At 44.2% G+C, this 15969-nt stretch overlaps 1 protein-coding gene across 8 annotated transcripts in view; it reads left to right on the top strand.

Moving 5' to 3' along the window:
• auts2a (activator of transcription and developmental regulator AUTS2 a) overlaps positions 1-15969 on the top strand; it is a 270462-nt gene that overhangs the window by 174960 nt on the left and 79533 nt on the right. For all 8 annotated transcript variants that reach the window (XM_047330435.1, XM_047330438.1, XM_047330436.1 and 5 more), the window contains one exon: positions 4975-5004. In XM_047330435.1, the coding sequence (XP_047186391.1) occupies positions 4975-5004 (30 nt within the window). The remainder of the gene's footprint in view (positions 1-4974; positions 5005-15969) is intronic.

Genomic DNA, 15969 nt, shown 5'->3' with positions numbered 1-15969 from the left:
GAAATTAGACGCTCAATGTCATTGCTACAGAACCCTGCTCCTTTTAATGAGCTATCCCAGTCAGGCATGTCATGTTGAATTTCCCTCCCCTCGCTAAACTTTAAGTTATATTTACAAAACTGTCTTCCATGGATACCTATTCATGAAATGTGTGTCTGCTGGACCTATTTTTTAAAATTTTCTTTGAGGTTCCCTTTAGTGTTAGGTCACTGAAGCACAGTCTAGATTGGGGGAACATGTTTGGCACAAGTTAACACTAACGGAGGCTTTTAAACAGAATGTCTATCCAGGACACATCATTAATAAAATCATAGGTCACGGCAGGTGTCAGCACTGCATGAAGCTGATGTTGGAGTATGTCTAACTGGACCACATCCCCATCTCCAGTATTCCCACTATTATAAAAATAGAAAATACAAATTTGATGTAGCTGATCCAATCTCTATTTTCTCTCTTTTTCTGTCTCATAAGAATCTAATTTGTGAGTGTACTGTGACTGGGCCTGCCGCTCCAGCTTTGTGTGCCAAACCCTGAGCTGTGTAGCAAACCCTGAGCTCATCAGTGTCCTCCCGCCCGGCTCTATTTGTTGTTTCTCAATTCACAGTGGCAGGACTGGCAGACTGTGTAATGTGTGGGTGAGAAAGAGAGAGGGAGTTAGAGAAAGAGAGATGGATATGGGAGGTGTGAGTTGGGGATTTAAGAATAAGCATGGCACAGATCCCCATTTCACCATCCTGGTATTCCTCTATTCCCCATGAATAATGTGACGCAGCCACTACCCAGTGGTAGGCCAGGCATGCCGCCATATGAAGCCGTTGTGGTGGGTGAGCTGTCCAGCTTGGCAAGTCAGTGCTCATCCACATTTTGGCCCCACACACCCCCTACCCCCACCCCCAACCTGCAGAGAGGAGCACTGGGCTCCAAGATGGCAATCAAGGCTTGATTTGCCAACACATTTCCAATGATTAAAATGTAATTAGCACAAGCGAGCACCTCCTCCCCAGCTAATTTCCACACACGCTGTGACAGGCAGGCGGTCGGCGGCACCTAGGCCCCAGCAGCAGATGGAGGAGGATGCAGCGGGAGGGGAAAAAAACATTTTGCCATGTGACTGTTTGCATCAGAAAACCATCAGGATGCGCAGCTATATCAGGAAGGAGCTGTTTGGAGAAGGGAATGAGGAGCCCTTGACGACAGCACATCAAATTGGCACCGTCAGGGCTGACCCTGGCAATGCCTGCCATCTTTCATGCTGTCTTTACAGCTCCCAGGCATGCAGGCAAGTTGGCTTCTTTCCTGGGCTTTAACCCCTTCAGCCATCCTCCAGGACAACCTGGCTCAGACTGATAAACAGACACCATCCTCCGTGTTACGGGGCACTTTAATGAAGCCCACATCAACCATAATTAATTTTAAGGTCATGGATAGCAACCAGCATAACCTGAGGCTAATGTCACTCATGGGAGCGACAATATGCATCCATCACAGATCCAGATTTAAGAAGGTGCCATTTAAGAAAACACTAGATTAAAGACAACACCGGAGACACCAGATCAGAAATTATAATAAGCCTGTTGAATATTGTTTGCCTTCAGAATTACCATTTATGCATTTTTTCTTGATTGACTTAACATCTGTTAGTGTTTGTGGACCAGTGGGTTTGTTGGAAATGAGAACACGGCATACTTGCCTTGCACGCATCCTTGTGTGATGTGGTTTCCTCTTTAGTACAGACGTTTTTCTGCGGGCAGCTCTGGCAGGAGACTTCGGTGATCCCGCTGCTTCAGAGGAAAGCGTAGTGCATCATTTAGCATTCGGCTCGTGGCTCCTTATGTTCCCCTTGTATTGGGCCAGTATTACACTCAGCTGGAGAGGATTTAGGACAAGAATAATTTACTCCTACTTTCAGACCAATATAAACAAAAGCAGCGATGCTTGGACAGAGCGCAGGGAAATTTCTAAGAGCACTCAGCCAAAAGAGAGGCCCGGGTGAGAGCAGGGGGCAATCAGAAGTGCTCCAGATACAAGCCAACATCAACAGCTCTTAGAGCTGAAGCTAATGTTTGACATTCCTGTGTTACTTAAACTAAACACCAGGGTCTAGCTGCACAGTATAATGCCGGCCCTGTGTAAAAAGCAGCAGCCCGGGTAAAGTATCACTTTCCCTTGTCAGTCCCCTCCCAAGACTAATGGTTTCCTTACTGTACATGACTGTAAATAAGACCAATTTCCTCCCTCAGCCCGTCGGAGAGCAGACTCCACTGATCTCAATGGCACCATTGTTTTATTTTTCTCTCTTCAGTATAATATATTCATTTTTGTCAGTCATTTGAAACCTCTGTCATACAGTATGACTTTTCAGTAGACACGGCCTCCCCAGATTGGGATAAAGTGTTTTTGATATTGCAGTTAACCGTAGCTCTACGGCCTTATTCATTCTCACCCAAAAGCACCTTTTCATATTATCCAGAATCGTAGCAATAACTTTTTTTTAGCTCTTGCTTACCTCCTAAAACAATACCGTACCTCAGTTATTATTGATGAGGTCTTGCAATCGTTTATGACATTTCCAACTGCCAAGTACAAAGCGGAGACTTTCTAGCTTTCTGTCGGTTCCTAATGTAAGAGTCAGTGAGTAGAAATACGAGGTGCAAAAAGGATAAAAAATATGCAGGGATTCTTCTCCCCCCGCCTCAGGTTGATTTATGCACGAGACAACGCATTAGTTCACCATGATAACTTATCAGTGAGTGACAGCGCTGACTTGTTTGTATGCCTGAGATGTGTTTTATGTCTTTCAAGATATTAGTATTTGTTACTTTTTGCTCTGTACTCCGAGCAGCGATTTTGAGGGAGCTTTGGTGTCTGCGCTGTAAGGACAAGCAGATTGCCTGCCCTTGCCTGACAGACCTGATCTCAGGATTTTTTTTACTTTGCTCATTATAAATGTATTTCCATTTTATTAAGTTTTCCCTTTTTCCATCCTTTGTCGCTCTGGGAAATTTGCATACCTCTATTCCTGGGGTTGAAGAAAAAAGAAAAGTAATGACAGCAATTCCTTTTTCTTTTCTCTCCCCCACCAGCGGCGTGAGTGCTTCGTTTAGTGGCACCTGTGAAAGCGACAGGCGCAGGGATGAGAAGTGAAAGAGAGCAGTTGATTAAATCATCATCAAGTCGTAGCACAGAAAGTCAATTCTGCTTGCCGTCTACAATGATATCCTTTTATCTTAAAGTAATGAGCTATGGCACTTTTGCATCGGGTAATACGATGAGTTCCATTAGCATGTTCCATTTGCTTCACAAGCAAGGGCGAGTCATTCCAGCCAGCTTCTATCTTGGCAATCAAAGCAATTGGCTGCTCAGTCAGGGAACAGGGGAAAGGAGAGAGAGCGGAACAAGGGAACATGAGAAAGACAGGCTGCTAGTCGTTTTCTATGGATCACAACACTGTGGAAAAACTCAAATGATGTCCATTATTTGAAGCCCTTGTATGCCTTGTGTTCCTGGGTAGGTAGTGTACACATGCAGGGAAGCAGCTAATGAGCTCTTGGTTGCATTACTGTTGTAACATTCTGAGAGGCCTGCATACATGGAGGCAGTTGAGACGGCTTGTACTGCTCATCAGATCTTCTCTGCTACTACATTTGTCAGTGTGTGTGTGTGTGTGGGAGGCCACGAGAGAGAGTCATACATGGGCGACACGCCCATTTACTGTATTTGCGGCCCATTTACTGTAAAATAAATGCACACCGTGTGCAGCTTTTTGTGATACACTGACATTCACCTGTAATCAGAATCTGCACTTGTCTTTCATTACCCCTATTTATTCTTCTAGTCTCTGCACACTGTATTAAATGGTGGGGTGGTATGTTGTGGAGAAAGAGAGAGGGGAAAAGAGAGCAGGAGAACGTCTGAGGAGTGTTTGCCCAGTGCGTTTATTGCTTCTGCATAATTTATGAGCTGCTGGAGCTGACCATCATGGCAGTATGCCTCGGGCGGCCCCCGGGGCCATGAGGGACCGGCCTGCAAATTGGATGCTATGCTCCTGCTGAGCTCGCACGGCCCGTTTTTTTTACCATCCAGCTTGAGAATCAGACCAACAACGAGCTCAGCCAGGTACCTTTGAGCTCTGCAGGACCCCAGATCAGCAAGAAAAAAAGAGAAAAAATGAGATAGAAGCTGAATAAAAGAAGAGTAAAAAAAATGGCTGTGCCTTCTGTCGCTCACCCCCTGTGCTGTCAGTCATTGTACCACCTTCTTTCACCCCCTTCCTCCTTTAATCGACACCAACCCCTCCCTGAGCTGTTGATCCCCCTGCCTACACACACACACACACACACACACACACACACACACACACACAAATACATCATGCCAACCTCTGCCCATATCCCCCCCAGTGCCTTCTTCATTACTGACTCCAGTGCTTTTCTGCACCTCAGCCATATGCACAACGTTGAGGGCCGCCAGTCACCCAGCATTACACTAATTAGTTGATAAAGAATTAAGTGGACCTTGAAATTGAAATTGGAAAGAAAAAATGAAATCTAACCACTTTTCCTCCCTCCATTACAAAGTTCCCTTCCTCCTCTTGTCATTTCTCCATGCCCGGCCTCGAGCGGGAACGCATATCATGGAATTATAATTTTAGTGGTGGTTATTGTTTCGAGATTCCAGCTCCGTCTGAATTTCACATACTTTTCAACAAGGGCATGGCTGCGCATGAGAAACTTGTTTTCTTTCACATTCCAGAGCTTGTGTAGTAAGCTGATGAAGACATCTGATGATATATTTAGACAGTAAATACGAGATAAATGTTGGACAGTTTGTCATTGAAGAGCCAATTGCAAAGGTGTATTGGATAATGGCAATCACCGGTGAATTGAAAACAGTCCAAGCAGGATATTTAGAAAACCATGATGCTGATATATTATTCCTACTGTAATTTCACCGCTGCCTTTCTTTTTCTTGCAGTGCGACACCGGGAGTGACCAAGACGAAAAGGTAAGGCTGCCATTCAAATGTTTTAAACATGCTATTAACAAGGACAAGGTAGGTTTGGCCTTAAATGTGGTTTTTCATTTACTGTTACTGTGCATCATTCCAGGCATGCTTTATCAGGTCAATCAATCAAATCAAAGAGGTTCCATTATTATGCTCTCTTTAAGGCTCAGAATTGAATGTAATTGTAATTCAACATCTTGTTAATAACTGAGAAATCCTTAATTAGCTGTGCATTAATTATAAATGACTTAATGATGAGCGAAATGTAAATCTAATTGTTCTGGGTTTTTTAAGGATTTGGATGACATTTAAATGAGAGTGCAGGGCTGAGGGGGCAGGCTTTGTTTTGCCTACAGCCTAGCACTGACAATATTTAGTAGAGAGCTTGTATTTGAATATCTGCATAGCTGTCTATATGTTTTTGGACACACTTTTCTGTTAATTAGAAATAATACAATCCCTGTAATTGTTTCTGATCCTATAATCTCAATCAACACTTCCCACTGTCGATATCTTCCTGTGTCATGATACCAGAAATTTGCAGAGAAACAGAATCGATACCCAGTGAACGAGTACTGCACATTAAATAGAGAAAAGTATTTAGTCGAAAAAGTCAGAATATTTCTGTTAATGCCAGCTGATGTTTGAGCTGATGGAGAATCTGTGTGGTAAGTGCTGTGTCTAGGTTAACAACGGGCCAGGAAATGTAACATGGACGAGTTACATGAGAGGAGATAGTTTGTGCCGATGGTGGGCGCTGGAGAAAATGTCATAGTATCATCAATATCACTGGATCTTTTTGTCCTGGGACTGTTAGAGCACTCACCAGGTTACATACCCATGAGAAAAAGAGAAGAGATACATTTTTTCTACTTTTTTTTCATAAGCGAAACAAGTTCTAGATCCAGTGCAAAAGGATTAGACTGGTAGATAAGATAAAGAATTCCGTGAAAGACATATTTTTGTTTGTGAAGACCTGCCAGAAAGTGCAAGGTCTGTGTCTAGTCAACCATGCAAATTCAGCAATTCCCTGACTGAGCTCTGGAGATTGTTAGAAGGATCTATTTGTTGCATGCTCCATAATTTTTAGCTGTCTCTTGAAGTTGGGTTAAATTCATTCCAGATTTTTTGGCCAGCCTTAAAAGCTGGTAAAAACTTTTTTTCTATTGGCAAGCTCAAATTGTCAAACTAAAATGCAAAGGATTTTTTTTAGGGGGGGGGGGGGGTCAAACAAACAATTCCTCATGGCATGCTTTGTACCTACATTGTCGAATGGTCTTGGAAATTATTGTTGACACATTTTGAATAAAAGCTGCCAAATTCTGGTCCGAGCACAGCTCATCTATTACAATATCCAAACACTGCTAGTTTTTTTAAGCCATCTTTATAATATTCAGTGCAGCTCCATTTATAATATCCAGGTATTCACAGTTTTAACATAACTCATAGATTCTAAGAGCAGCCATATTATCCAGTGATTTCTAACCAAAGATCTAGATCCACTCTAATGATTTAGTAATGCCATTTGCTTGTGGTGTTTAGACTGCGCAGCAAATTGAGTCATTACTCAGTGTTGTCGATTTAAATTGCTCCTGTCTCGGTGGCAATTCCTTTTTGTTTCAGGAAGAGAGCGAGAGCACGGTGAGCTGTAATCCCCCAAGTGACTGTATTAATTCACCCTGGCTCATGTTACGCTCCTGATGAACAGCACCGACTACACCTTCCTGTCATTGATTAATTGTGTGTTAAAGTAACATAGGAGTGAATTAGTAAATAGGGGACCCCTATGACGGGTTGACTTATGTATTCTTCCTTGATGTGAGGGACTAATTGAAGCTCCCACTCAACACTTTTACCCCACTCCTCAGTCCAGATCACCTCTGCCACTATCTGCTCCCGCCAGGCGCTGGGCACGCTACGCCCATTGCCACTGTTGTCATTTGCATTCTGCGGGCGCCGCAGTCTACTTTGCCGCGCCGCAAGAGCGAAGGACGCGGGAGAGCAGAGTCGTTTTAATGGGTCAAATGTATTCAGATGAGGACAAACGTGACTTATTTAGTTTCCCTTCAAAAGCGGGAAATGGAAAAAGTGTTCCCAGGAGAAATCATGTTCTGCCTGGCGTAGAAGGCCTTTACCGTGTCGGCAGGAGCTGCCAGGCTCTGATAAGAGACAGCTATTCGCATCTCAGAGAATGTGCGCACACAATCCTGCGCGCAGGCGCGTGTGTGTGTGTGTGTGTTGGAAACTGTCAGAGTGTTTGCTCATTACAAAGTGACCTGTAGGATTGCCCTTCTCCAATATTACATACATGTTAATGTCATGCTGGGCACAGGTAGGAGGCACGCTCGCTGTAGTCACTCGTCACACAACACTGGTAATATTAGCACTATGGAAGTTATCTTTTTATAGCATTTTTGCCAAAGCACCATAACCCCCAGTCGTACTTTTTCCTGGCAGTAGTCCTATCAAGCAGTAAGACCTCAGATACTGAGAAGGGCAAGGTGAATGACTTGAAACTTTGTCAGAAATGTAACAGAAATAGACCCACAGAAATTGCATTAATGCATTTGTCTGACACTATTTATCGCTCATTTTAATTCATATAATGTTGTTAGTGTATAACAGGAGAGTGTGCGTTCTTTTCATCCTAATAATATACCGTGGGCCACTTTCGTGCTCAAAGCTTTTGTTGGGGAGTATGCCCAAGTTTGCATATGAATGTGCAAAATAGTTTGTCCAATTTTTCACTCCCAGAACTCAGACAGTCCACAAACACTGCTTTTGCACTTATCCACTCCATAGTCCACCGTTTTAAAGGATCCAAGCAGGATCCGGGGGGGGGGGGGGGGGGGGGGGGGGGGGGCCTGTTACGATGTTATTCTTCACTGGCAGGAAAGTACAGTGAAAATAGCTCCATAGGTTCAGGTGTCTTTCACCTTGCTAAGCCTCAATAACATGACCATGTTTCATGGTGTAGTTCACACCAACTGGTTGTCCACCACCAGACCTGTTACGGAGGCAGTGAAACATCCCCTCAGCCTCACCACGTATGATCCAGAGCTCTGAAAAATCCCTGTAAATCCTTTTGAGAAAATGAGAAAATATAGTATAAATTAAAAAGATTTTTTTTTTTCCATCTTGCCTTTAAAAAATCATGAATCTTCTGATTAGAATCTGTCTGCAGCAAATTTCTGCTGTCTTTGTAATATTGTCAAGAGCGCTCAGGCACTTACTCTGTCTGGACCTGCTAATGCCCAAGTGTTTCTTGCTTGTAAGTGCCACCTTGAAACTGTCAGTCAAATGTTTTAGTATGAATATCAGCTGGTGCTTTCTCCAGCTTAACTGTTCTCCAGTTGTGTTACTTAGGCCTTTTGTGCAAGACTATCACTCTGCAGCTTTTTTATTTCTCTCTCCCTTGCCTTGGGCTTCTTTTTTTTAAGGGAGACCACACCTTTACTAAGTGTTATTTACTTGCTTTATCGGCAGCCGCAAGCAGTAAATGCCATTTAAAAAAAAAATAAAATGCTTTGTGTCTTATTAATGGCCGTGCTGTAATTTGCTGTGCTTTGCTCTTATTGGAGGCAAGGGATCTAAGTGGATTCTTTAGAGCAGCTGAGAGAACCTGTATGTCCTTGACATAAAATAAAGATCTGAACTGGTAATATATTTGCTGTTTCTGTTCCTTTATTGTTTTGCTGTGTTTGCCCTCAGGCAATTACAGCAGAAGAGTCGTGTTTCTCAATCACTCGGCAGCACTGTACATAAAACCATTTTACAACCCCCCCCCCCCCCCCAACCCTTCGTCTTTCCACTGCAGTGGGAAGGATGAGTAATAAAAAGGAGAGAGCAACTTGTCAGCGTTAAAAGATTATGTGTTTTGCCCCCTCCAAAGGAAGAGAGTAGTGTTTACAGGCTTGAGTGGGCGCTCGCTAGGCCGAGGCTGAGGCTGATTGCACTAGAGTACCCTGTCAGCCAGTGATTTGTCATGTACTTTATCATCCTTGTCACTCTGCTGAGCGTTGTCATAGGTAACGTTTCCGCCTGCCCCCTCCCCCTTCTGCGCTTTGTACCCAGTCGGTGTAGGAAATTTGTATTTACTTTGGGGGAGTGTAATTTGTTCCTCATGGATAATATGACCCTTAGCGGAGCCGGATCACGGGTTAGTTGAAGTGATATTTTCCGGTAATGGTAGTCGTACATCATGGCTGTCAGGCCGGGTTAGGAGGCGAGCACATTACAGCTCCATTTTAGCACTGCAGGCATCTGGGATTATTTTCCATAACCAAGTATGACATGACCGCTCTGCGGAGTGCATTAAATTTTTACTAGCTTTTTCCCCTCCCCTGGCAACTTCTGTGGCTTTTCCCCCGGTGTGGGTCTCAGGGCTGCCACTGTGATAGATACCCACGGAGTCCCAGCAGCCCTGGCTAAGGTTAGCTGGTGTCGCAGACCTACACCACTCCCCTCTATCCAATAACCGACAAATCCCTGCTCCCTCCGAGGCACATGCACACAAGCCCACAGCTCACCAGAAAACACAGTGGCACTCTGGAGCTGTTGATTTCCTCCTTTACCCTTTCTATCCTTTTTCCTACTCTTCTCTTTTCTCCCCCATTTCGGTATTCTTCTTTCCTTGGTAGCAAGGTCAGCAGTGTCAGTGCCACCTCTTGCCATTGACAAATGGTCGCCCCCTGTCTGATAATCAGTTGGGTCTCAGAGGTGGACGAGCAGGCGGAGCTCATTAGGGCGCCACAGATGAGAAATTAATGTGGAGATTCCAGGCCTGGCAGAGAGCCGCACACTGATGGGGAGGGGATGTAGACTTGTGTGTGCGTGTGTGTGTGTGTTTTGGTAATGGGGTGATGGGTGGGGGGGCTTCCTGATGGATGACCAGGTCAGCAGGCAGCATCACTCCCCAGACAGGCACACACCTTTGTCTCCTCCCCCTTTAACCTCCCCCTCTCCTTCATATCTCCTGACCAACCTTGCAGTGCGGCCCCATCCCGCCCCACTGCCCAGGAGTACAGTGATGACAATGCATAGCATAAGGCCACGGGAGAAAGAAGGTCAGGACGTCAGACGTTTCACCACTCAACTGTCACACTGGTGATTAAATGGAAGCAGCTCAACTGACGAAAGTTTCCACATCGTTTTTGTGGCCTGCAATAAGGTGGCGTGACACGAGGTGAAAATATCAGCCTGTCACTGCTTTATACCGGTTATTTATATATGTTATATATTTATATTCTGTTGTATTCCCATGCCAACAGATTTGTTTCCCTTTAATTTATACTTACTGTATCATTCCTGGCAGTGTGTCCTTAGCACACAGCAAATGCACAAAAACAGTATACAGGCTTGTTGTGTTTATGCAAGATATAGCTAGTGTTACATTGGAGGAGACCAGAGGAGCTGAGCCTCTGACCCTCCACCATCGTCCTACGGTCACTGACCCATTTAACTTGCTCAAGAACGTTCACCCCTGATTCTTTTCAGCTGCTAAATCCTCATTCTGTCTCAGCACATCTGTGCTTACTGACACTCAAAGTGTCAGATGTGGGCAATAAATAGCATGTCATTAATGTTGTGTTTGTACCATTCGTAGTCCAAGTGTTTATAGTTTACAACATTTAATTTAAAACATATATTTGTAGCAGGTTTGACTTTTACCTTGAGACGTGATATTATACAAGCCCTAATGCATTATACTTGCCTCTACAGTGCTTAACCTGACCATTCATTCATGGCCAACAATAAAAGGTAATAATGCACATGTTTGAATAGGACAAGGTTGCCAAGTCCTTGAAATAGAATTGGTTGGGGGAAACAGTCGCAGCAGAGCATCATGTTTCAAAGGCAATAATTCAATTCCTGGCACAAGCTGCGAACACGGGGGATGGAAAATAATTCAATCAACAAAAATCATAAATATGTGGTTTGACTGAGATGTTCACCCCTTTGGAAATAAAAAACAATTTCCATCTTGACTGATCTGAAAAATAAAAAATGTCTCAGGCAAATTGTATACATATATCAAGGTCCAGCGCATATCCAAGTATATCCAAGTATAATATAGTTGATATTTGCCCCTGTTTAAGTTGTCCATACATTATATAACAATCAGTCTTCTTGCAGTGAATCTCCTTTGTCAATAAGATATAGAAGGCATGGCATAACTCAATTATTCTCATAACCATCTGTTAAACAAGCAATTAAATATCCTTACATTTCTTATAATATCACTAATGCTCTTCCAGCAGCACTGCTAAAAATGGCCTAAGCCAAAAATAACATCCATGCTGCTAAACGTTTTGAGTTGGACTCAATTTCTATCCTCACTGACCTGTGCAATGATGCACTCACCGCCATATGCTGCCATTTGTCAGGAGCAATGACAGTAACAAAACAGAGGGCTGCTGGGTAAAAGAGAGCACTGTGGTGTACTGTGTATGTAGGACCTTCTGGGTCATGTTAGGCTGGTGGATTTGTGGCTGATCAAGAGTGAGCAGCGCCCTGGCTCCTCAGGTGTCGGTCCTCATCTCTATTTATGAGGCAGTATTGCCAGTTACCGGTCTTTAATAATGCATGGAGTAAGACCTTGGGTTCAAACCAGTGTCTCTGGAAACAGGCCGCTTATGGAAAGAAAAAATTTGCTTGTTGTTATGCAGGGAGCCCTTTGCAGTGTCTCCTCTCTCTCTCTCACACGCTCCTTATCCCTCACTGTCTCTCTGTCTACCCTCTCTCCCTGCTGAGAGCCAGTTCTCTGACGCGCCAAGGTTAAACTTTCTCACTGCACTCTGCGAATGTCAGTCAAGGCCCGGCTCACCTGCACATAATCCCCCCCAGCAACTGGGCCAGTGACTCTCACACAAACCCCGCGCCCCCTCATTGCCCTTTTGTCAAGCCAATGATTTCTGCAGGCATCTGGCTTCAGAATTGACTGGCTGCTGGCTGTCTGTCTTTCCACTCTCCACAGCAACCTCAGCTCACCCACAGAAAATGGCTTCATCCCCGCAGCCGAGGCAGGATTCCTCTATCTGCTATTTGTATGCTGAAAAAAGCCAACCCAGTACACTCAACACGAAGGGTGTGAATTATAGTAGATGAACAGGGTTTGCAGACTGTTATACACTCTAGGGCATTGATAATGTTTTAAAATGGATTAGAACAAATGTCTTCCTCAAAAGTTTTCTAAAAAAACCTCACAGGTTTTGTTTGTTTTCTTGCCTTTAGTGATATTTGAAATTCTGTGTTTTTGACTTGTACCTCCTGCTTGATAAGTCAGTAATAGTCATTAGAACAGAATCATACTTTGCTCCCATGTTTTAGCTGTGCGTCAGGTATTTCCAGGGAATTATGAACTGGACAATATCTGAAAATAAAAGTCAAATTGCCTGGAATTTTCTGGTAGGTATCAATTGGCCAGCAGTATTTGTAATCATAAGACATATGAATGATAATAACACGCTGCAGAAATCTGCTGCACAGGTCTCACAAGCACATGACTGCTGCAAAGGACCATATCCCTCATCTCCTGCTGTGTAAGCCACCAGAGGCAGTGAGTTACTAGAGGAGGATCCTAAATGAGGGAAATGGAGAGCAGGCCTGTCAGAATGATGACACTGTCCCAGCATGCACGGCAGCAGCCACAAACAATCCTAACGACATCAGGGGCTCTGAGGAGGAGCTGCACACGTCGGTTCTCGGGCTCAGGCCGGTCCCTACCCCCAGCCCAGCCCCCCACGTGCTTCCCTTACAGCCGCCACCACACTGCTTGTTAGAGGCGGTGTAATTAGGTGGCTGAGCTTGTTCCAAGTAGCCCAGGTCACAGAGGCATGTCCAACCCTTGTCCTGATTGCTCCTTGGAGAATTATTGACAAAACACAAGGATCATTGCATGTTGGGCTCTAATTATGTGTACAAGACATAGATGGCCCTGGGGAAATTAAATGAAATTCCCCAGCTTGATGGGTCCTCCGCACTCATGGGATCCATTCAGTTTCTTATTAAGCTCAGCCTTTGTCTGCCTTTATGAGGCTGCTGTCTGGAGCTCCGCACCAGTTAAATGCTTTTAAGTGTCTCTCTCTTCACAGTGGCAATACATCAGTGACTCGTGGTGGAAAATTGCCTGTCGATTGTGATCTGTACTAAAGAGAGTGTGAGCAATAAAGCAGCAAATATATTTAGCTGATGCTTGCTCACATTGTAAATATAGGGTGTGAAATGGAACACCTGCATGGTGTTTCAATGCATAATCAGTTTCTCGTCACTGCTGCTTGGTCTGGACACATCCAAACACCTCTGCTCTAATTTGCCTGGACCAGATACAAGACAGGAATTGATAGTCTCCTGCTTGTGCAAATGAAGTGATAAGGGGTCTCACCCGGATTACACAAAGACTAAGTGGAGCTGAGAAAGCTTATGGAGATGAATGAATTCATGAGGCTGCCTGACCAATTCTTAAGAAGCAATGTAATAAGGGATAAATCAAACGGCAACCATTTTGCCTCTGAATGATTTCAAATTAAAGCCGCAGGAGATGGCAGACCTCTTGGGAGCAGGTGAGCTTCAGTATAGAATGTGGCTGACCCTTATGTATATTTCTCTATCATTAGAACTATTGGTAAAAAAAGAGCTGCATAAGCAGTAAATACCCCATTCCTTTTGATTTAGCACAGTGGGATATTAGATGGCTTTTTTAATTACCAGACTGTGGGGGCAGGCCCAATCCCACAAGTTATGTTGAGAGATGGTGGATCATCCACGATTATTTTGGTGAAACTTGTCATCTCTACATCTACTAAATGTCGCTGTTCTTCACTCTTTTGTAATGTCAGAGCTACTTGTGAAGGTATAGTGAGCTGGTTAACAGTTACTCGAAATTAAATGAAGCTTCACTACACTGAACCTGCCCACGAAGAAATGTAGCAATCAAAGCTGCACCACCATAGCATTGCTAAGTCAGTGATCGATATAAATATCAGTCAGGCAGATATGCAGGTTAAAAAAGTTGTTCAACGATTTATCAAACAATGACCATTGATCATTGCTCTTTCTGCTCCAGAACCAGTTTACACAAATCACACCCTGCTACAATATGGAAGCCAGTTATAAAATAACATTTAGGAGAACAAAGTGGATACCACACAGGCAACCAATAACAATCACTGATCATCATTGTATGGCTCTATAGGTGGCTCCAGCAGACACACAATTAGGTCAGATTTTCCACTACAATACTCTGGAGACCAGTGTTGCCCACAGTGATTATCCTTCATTGATTGTTCACATAAGACGTTTGTACAAGCAGACAGCAAAGCTTCAGACAATCGCAGGCCTTTACGAAATCAGAATCATACATGAAAATGTCAGGTCACCTCATTGATATGAACTATATCACAAAGGCGCATGGCTGTCAATTAAAGGGGCAGTAAGCGATTTTGGAGAAAACTTGCCTCTTTGTTGGGGGTAAGGGTTTGTTCCTCTGTTGTTGTGATTTTCCTGCTTGGGCCGGGCCACGAACCCAGGATCTTGGGTATGGGAGACCGACACGCAAGCCACTAGGCCAAAATCGCGGAATTGCAGTGGTCTTAACGTATCGATTTGTGATGTTTACAAACTGCACTGTCAGTGTTGTGTGGCGCGACCCGAGGGATTTGTTTTATTTCCGATTTACAGAGCCGGCGTTGAGCCGAAAACTCAGATTTTTTTCCGGCGCTCAAAGAACTGACAGCTAGCGGTCTGCAAAGGAAATATTTGCTGATTTTGACAAAACGTGTATTGCTTTAGAATCGCTTACTGCCCCTTTAAGCACGGGAAGAGTAAGTACTGTTTATGCCTATTCCTTGTCACTCCCATATGCCCATTGGCTGTGCACACAGCCAGCTCACTAGTACAGCGAGCACAGACGCAAATTCTGAGCATGTAACCAACACCAGCAATCCGAGAATAATTGGCAGAAGATGATGCAGATGTGCTGGCTTGTTGCGCTGCGACGCCAGAGACAAGAATGTAATGTGTTTCGAATGGCAAGTGGAGGTGAGTCATACTGACACTGCTGGCTGTAATGATGTTTCTACTTGGCAAAGTTACACAACCAGGGGAGGGAGATGGCATCAGCGTGCAAACTAATGTGAGGATGGAATTAGGTGATAGCTGTCATGCGTCGGCTTGAGTTATGTGATTTAATATCTACAGTCACAACCCAGACACCAATTTCATAATGTTAATCAGAGTCAGGTATCATCTTGCCCATCTCCGTGCTCATTGTCTTAAATCCGCCTCCTGTTCTTCATACATAGAAACATGAGAGTCCGCACAAATACGTGATAATACGCGTGTGTCAGCTCACAAAGTCATAGGCATACAGTTCTAAATAACAAACCAAAAGACATGTGCCCTTTGGGTGGTGAGATAGCTCATTACCTATGAGCGACCTTCCATCTGCACTCATGGCTGCTCTGGGAGCCATTATGATTATGATGGAAATCTCACAAGCCATTACTGGGAGACAGCACAGAGCTCATTGCAGACACACTAATGGACTCATTTGTAATTGGGAGAGAGGGAAATGACTCTGTGAGCTAGCAGTGGCTTTGTTTGATGGAGTATGGAGGAGCGCACACTAGATTTGACAAATGAAAGAGACTTAGTTTTCACTGTGAACTAAACGCCTGTGCTTCTTTGATCAGTGCACACATAACCCCCCCCCCCCCAGTGGTGTCCAGCAGTGGCTGAACTCCCAGGAGCCATGTTGTCTTTTGACAGTGTGGGTTGAGCTTAGGTCCTGATGATGTCTCTGTGGGACCCACGGGAGGTGTAGGAAGAGTTATTAGAGCACGTACATTTCTCGGAGGCGATAATGGTGTAGAAATTGACTGGCTGGGGTTAGATTGGGGAGATGTCACCTCCTAAATCTTGGGATTAATGGTAAAACCCATGCTGATCCCTCATCAAGTTATTCAG

This window comes from Scophthalmus maximus, chromosome 2, assembly GCF_022379125.1.
Source record: "Scophthalmus maximus strain ysfricsl-2021 chromosome 2, ASM2237912v1, whole genome shotgun sequence".
Classification (NCBI taxonomy): domain Eukaryota; kingdom Metazoa; phylum Chordata; class Actinopteri; order Pleuronectiformes; family Scophthalmidae; genus Scophthalmus; species Scophthalmus maximus.
Note: the sequence above shows the minus strand (reverse complement) of the source record. Positions and strands in the feature narration are given on the sequence as shown.